The 6272-nt window shown below is 38.6% G+C and overlaps 1 protein-coding gene across 2 annotated transcripts; it reads right to left on the bottom strand.

The window, feature by feature from the left end:
* Nucleotides 1-234: 234 nt before the first annotated feature.
* On the bottom strand, nt 235-5823 carry LOC134210708 (uncharacterized). Of its 2 annotated transcripts, XR_009978862.1 has the most exons (3): nt 5466-5823; nt 5066-5233; nt 235-770 (listed from the first exon to the last, which is right to left on the bottom strand). XR_009978862.1 is itself a non-coding variant. In XM_062686973.1 (2 exons), the coding sequence occupies exons 1-2, from the start codon at nt 3688-3690 to the stop codon at nt 444-446; spliced, it is 342 nt and encodes a 113-aa protein (XP_062542957.1). In that variant the 5' UTR covers nt 3691-4549; the 3' UTR covers nt 235-443. The 2 variants fall into 2 exon arrangements, 1 of the variants encoding a protein (XP_062542957.1); XM_062686973.1 differs by lacking the exons at nt 5066-5233; nt 5466-5823 and adding an exon at nt 3676-4549.
* Between the last annotated feature and the right edge of the window lie 449 nt (nt 5824-6272).

The raw sequence follows: 6272 nt of genomic DNA, 5'->3' as shown, positions 1-6272 counted from the left end.
AATCGATTTGGGGTAAAACGCAATGAAAAACGGAACTTTTCCTTTAATAGTATGTAATAATCGTTAAATCTCCACAAATTGTGGTCAATTTTGGTGAGCAGATATACTTACAAGAAATCAACTAAAGTAGTGTGATGTCAGTTGATGCAGCTTTTCAGCTAGAATAAAAAAAATGTTTTAGAATTTTTATGTCCTTTTAGGAGAACTTTACCTTACACTCTGTGCTACTCATCCTACCTAAATCGACGTTGGTTCACCGAGTACGCCGTTATCCGTTTAACGTCATTTCGCCTGTCGGTTACACACTAAATGTGTATACCACAGCTCTTCCCCCTTGGAAAGATTATCTTATCTCATCATCTTAAAATCTAAACTTCTTGTTCGATGCTTAATAGCTAATTATTATTTCACACTTTTATAAACAAATTCATATTCTGGGAACTCTAATCTTTTAGATGATGATCAATGTTCGAGTACACAAAATCCTTATCTACTATCATTTTTCTTAATCTCTTCGAGCGCCTTGGAGTAGACTCCGGCAATACTTCTTCGTTTGTCGAATTTTCGACCGCATGCGCATTCGCATGCTTACGCTTTCTTCCTCTCATCTCACTTTCTGAGAACCCGCGAAACTCCTCACTTTCTGCTCTAGATGCCGGCTGCCGTTGTCTCAGGCTCCAGCGGATAATCGGTTTTTGGTAATCGTTTCGCTCCTTACTCAAACGCAACTGCCCTCGATGGGCCACGATTGGAACGCTTCCAATTTGAACCTGGAATGTGTTACGAGAATTTCTTTTAATAAAGTTTGCTTTTAGCCATTTAGCCGGATTGTGAGGGTTATGATTCTTGTACCATAGATCCTCTCCCTCTTTCAGATGTTCAAACCGATCTAAACCCCGTTCAGGGTCCACAAGGTTGTCCCTCGGACTAACATCATCATGCATTGGCAATCGAGGAACCTCGGTAACCTTTTCATCGTGCCCCTTGCTTAACCAGCAATCTTGTCGTAAATGTTTTTTGTATTGTGACTTAGGATTTAAAAGGTCCAAAATTGTTTTAGGTTTATATGACAACAACAGTTGCGACGGGAATTCTCCCTCAGCATTCAAACAGTTATTTCTATAGTTTATTAAAAACAAATTAATTTGATCCTCCAAATCTAAATGGGAAATCTCTGGATCTATTAAATATTTTTTTAAAACATCTTTTACCGTCCTTACCAACCTTTCCGCTTGCCCATTGCTAGAAGGGTTGTACGGCGGACTTTTTAGAACATTTATTCCCTGTCTCTTCAAAAAACTAACAAAATTGAAGGCATTGAAAGGAGGACCACCGTCGGAGACTAACACATCCGGCAACCCAAATCGTGCAAATATAGCAACCAGTCTTTTCAAAACCTTCCCACAATCAGTTCCGCTCTTCATCCAATCCAGCTCTATCCATTTGGAAAAACTGTCTACGGTCAATAAAAAGGTATGGTGTTTAAAGTGAAAAAAGTCTATGTGAATTCTGCTAAACGGCTTAGTGGTTGGTATCCATTTGGACTCAGTTTTGGTTCTGGGAACAATTACCATGCTATTACAGGTATCACATTCCGCTACATAGCTCTCAATATCTGAATTAATGCCAAACCAGTACACGCTTTGTCTTGCTAGCCGTTTCATTTTCACTATGCCTGCATGGTTAGCATGTAGAAGTTTCAACACTTTCCCTTTCATAGAAATCGGTATCACTACTCTATTCTGATACAGCAAACAATTATCTACCAATTCTAGTTCTTTCTGATTTGCCGAAACGTCAATAAACTGTCTATTCACCTTCTTGGGCCATCCTTTCTTCATGAAATAAATTACACATTGTAAAAAATCATCACATTTAGTTTTGCTTGCAACCTCCGAATGATCAATGCATTATCAAGTTCAACGGGAACTGCATGTCCTAAAGGAAAACGCGAACAAAAATCCGCATTGCCCATGTTTTGCGATGGCCTATATTGTATTTGAAATTCATAAATGGACATTTCCAAAACAAATCTTTGTAAACGAGTTGCATAAATGGAATTTTTGCCATGTTTCCCGAAAATCCCAACTAATGGTTTGTGGTCAGTATAGATTAAAAATTGTTTGCCAAATAAAAACTTATGGAACTTTTTCACTGTACACACTAAAGCAAGCGCTTCTAAATGGAGTATCGGGTAATTCCTTTGGGCTGAATTCAATGAAAATGATGTAAAATAAATTGGTTTTTCAACTCCTTCGATGATGTGTGCCATTACACCCCCTAATCCATATCCAGATGCATCAGAAACAATCACAATCGGTTTATTTGGGTCGAAAAATTCTAAAAGCTGCGCTTCCAATAAGGCTTTCTTGCTGTCCTCAAATGCCTTGCTGCAATTCTCGTCCCAAATAAACTTAACATCTGTTTTCAATAATTTATACAAAAAGTATAATTTGGATGACAACCGTGGCACAAATTTGTGATAATAATTAATTAAGCCCAGGAAGGACTTGAGCTCAGTTACATTTCGTGGTACATTTGCCTGTTGAATGGTGGATATTTTGTCCGGACACGGTTTTAAACCATTGTTGCTAATAATATGCCCCAAAAACTCCAATTCGGATACAAAAAACTTACACTTGTCCCAATTTACTTTAATATTTGCCTCCACCAACTTTTCAAGAACTAACAGTAATTTTTGCTTGCAATCATCAAAATTTTTTCCTGCAATGAGGACATCGTCCAGGTAAACATAAACATTATCAATGCCCTTTAACACCTGCTCCATAACCTGTTGGAATATTGAAGCACTGGATGACGCTCCCTGTGGTAATCTATTGTATGTGTAAAGTCCTTTTATGGTATTTACCACCATGAATTGTTTTGATCTATCCGATAATGATAATTGTGTGTATGCTCCTTCGAGATCAAGTGAACAAAAAACAGTGCAATTAGCCAGGCCTGCAAACACATCCTGAGCGGTAGGTAATGGATAGGTATTAGGAATAATAAATTTATTAACAGAAACTTTGCAATCAATGACTAATCTAATGTCATTATTTTTTTTTGTAACCACTATCACTGGAGATGCCCATTCACTAATTTTAATTGGCGTTATCACCTTTTCGTTTTCTAACTTCGTCAAATAATTTAAGACTTTATCCCGTAGCCGATAGGGAACGTCGTAAGCTTTTTTAAATATTGGTATTTCCGATTTAAGCACCAAGTCTGCTTCAAATCCTCGAATGGGCGAAGAGAAATCTTTTTGAAAAACCTTCCCATATTTACATTTTGAAAGTGAATTAACGAAAAAATTTCTCCAATCAGGGAAGAAAACATCGATCCACGTTCTTCCCATAAGGGGGATAAAATTATTCTCACAATTGAGCACTATGAGCATTAATTCATGAACAACTCCTTTAAACTTCACCGAAACTTTCACTTCCCCCTCAACAACAAGATTAGAACCATTAACTACAATCAATCTTTTTTGACATTTCGTCAACTTTTTTGTAAAGCATTCAAAATATTGTTTTTTTCCCATTACAGTCACGGATGAGCCACAGTCAACTTCCATATTGAACGATACATTTTCAATTTTTACATTCACAAAACAAGGCTCACTAATTTTCCCAATAGACGATACGTGCATACATTCAAGATTAATTGTCTCACCGTCTGCTTCATCATTGCTATCCGATTCCGTCCGCATTCGCTTCACCAAATCACTCAAGTATTCATCCTGATTATTGTCTGTTCCGTTAGCCTCCACCATGTTCACTGCATCCCTCTGCATATTCTTCAATTTGAAGCACTTCCGCTTTATGTGCCCCTTCACTCCACAGAAGTCACAGACCATCTGTGAATAGTCGGGACGTTTCCAGGAACGATTTCCCCCTAAGCCGGATTGTGCTCGATTTGATCGTTGTCTTTCTTGATCCGGACTACCGTGCCATTGTCTAGTTCGCCATTGTTGCTTTTGGTATGGAGAATATCCCAATCTATTTTTAACTGGTCCCCTATTACGCTCAACACTTCCATTGTCCTTTGACGCCAAATTCAATGTTGCAGCTAATTGTTTAAATCTAGCCCCAGTTGCTGCCCCCATACTATTCACTGCTGAGATTTGTTGCAGAAAATTACCGCCAGCACAATCCATATTTTTAGCATTATTTCGAGCTATTTCCCATGTGGCAATCATTTTTTCCGCGCTACCTAGTGTTAATTTCTCCTCATTTAAGAGCCTTTGCTGGAGAACTTTATCACTGATTCCCGCAACGATCCGATCTCTAATGGCCATTTCTTTAAAAGTCTCAAAGTTACAAAATTCGGCCTGAAGTTTAACAGACAGCACGAAGTCTTCCAAAGATTCATCCGGCTGCTGTACTCTAATATTGAACTTTAAACGTTGCACTAGATCAGACTCCGTCTTGTCTAAGCGCGCTTTCAACTTCTTAACCATTTCATCGTAGCCTACATTTTCTAGATCAGTATTTGGATACAAAAGTTTTAATTCCTTGAAAATAACCGGCCCACTTAATGTGATAAAATGGTCTCTCTTAGCATCTGAGTCTCTCAACCCAATCGCTAAATGAACTTCCTCTACGATAAGGTTCCAAAGTTGTCGATATGTTTGTAGTAGCCATTGATAAATAAAATTTAGCTAATTCGGTTTGAAATATACAGAAATAAACCTCCGTATAAACTGTTGGGCCCTCCTTAGCCGTGCGGTAAGACGCGCGGCTACAAAGCAAGACCATGCTGAGGGTGGCTGGGTTCGATTCCCGGTGCCGGTCTAGGCAATTTTCGGATTGGAAATTGTCTCGACTTCCCTGGGCATAAAAGTATCATCGTGTTAGCCTCATGATATACGAATGCAAAAATGGTAAACTGGCTTAGAAACCTCGCAGTTAATAACTGTGGAAGTGCTCAATGAACACTAAGCTGCGATGCGGCTCTGTCCCAGTGTGGGGATGTAATGCCAATAAGAAGAAGAAGAAGATAAACTGTTCAATGAGAGAGGTAATGCGCGATCCAACAATAAAAAAAGAAAATACTGACTCACCAGAAAGTATCCCTCAGCTTTTGCCGACCTCTTAGAACACTTCGCAGAAATGCCCGTTGGCAACTTTGCTATTCCGATATAACCACCTACTGCGGACAAATGGAACTGCCAATTAGCAACTACAAACCTCCGGTTAATGGCACTCTGTTGCAATTGATGAAAATTCACCTTTGAAATAAAAGAAAAATATCGTTTTAATACAATTGAAAACAAGTCTATTGTTTCACCAGCTTTCTTTTCAGGTTCTAGTCTCTTGCTTGGCCTTAACAAGGTAATAAAAGAACAATGAGATCATACGGCGTCCAAAATGGTGACCGAAAGAGAAAACCGCGAATTGTTCGCCACTATCAAATGAATAATTTCCAAATTGTGATATAATCCACAATCTTCTACTACCCACCTAATTAAATTTTCGTAGCGTTTGAAGTTGTTCGAGTCCTGACGCCTGATTCTTAACGACTATCCTTCCAAATCCTTCTTTCGCGTTGTTCAGCACCAGCGGGTTTATGCCTTCTTTCCGCGTCGAATGAGGTGATTTAGCCGGTGACCTTGCCCAATGGTTTCTAATTGCACAAAGAAATCTGCCGTCCGCGTTGTCCACTTATCATCACACAGTCAACCGCATGGATTCTATTAACACTCGTCGCCACTTTTTATGTCCTTTTAGGAGAACTTTACTTTACACTCTGTGCAGCATGAATACTCAGGGGATAAATGAAAACAACGTGTAGCTTAGTTGGAGTTTACATAAAGACTGATCTCAGCCCCTTTATTTGACTTCATCCTACCTTCATCGACGATGGTTCACCGAGTACGCCGTTATCCGTTTAACGTCATTTCGCCTGTCGGTTACACACTAAATATGTATGTATACCACAAGAATAACGAATAACCTCTGTTCCTGTGTAATTCAGCACTCTGTTCATATCAGCAAATCAGAGTATACAACTCTTTAGCTTCTGAAGTTTCATGCCGAATTAAAAAATATCTATGGAGTTGCAAAACTCTGTTAAAAAGAAAATTATTTCATGAGTTTATTTGGTAGAATGTCATAAATTAGGTCGACTTTAATGTATCGTGCACTCTTCAATCGAGTTTCAATTTAGTTAATAAAAAGTAAAACTTGTGTCTAAGGCACCATCTTTATATTAGCTTCCTAAAGGTATCATCTGCTGGTTTTTCCTGATCCTAGAACTCATTCTGAAAA

The sequence above is a fragment of the Armigeres subalbatus genome, chromosome 1 (assembly GCF_024139115.2).
Source record: "Armigeres subalbatus isolate Guangzhou_Male chromosome 1, GZ_Asu_2, whole genome shotgun sequence".
Classification (NCBI taxonomy): domain Eukaryota; kingdom Metazoa; phylum Arthropoda; class Insecta; order Diptera; family Culicidae; genus Armigeres; species Armigeres subalbatus.
Note: the sequence above shows the minus strand (reverse complement) of the source record. Positions and strands in the feature narration are given on the sequence as shown.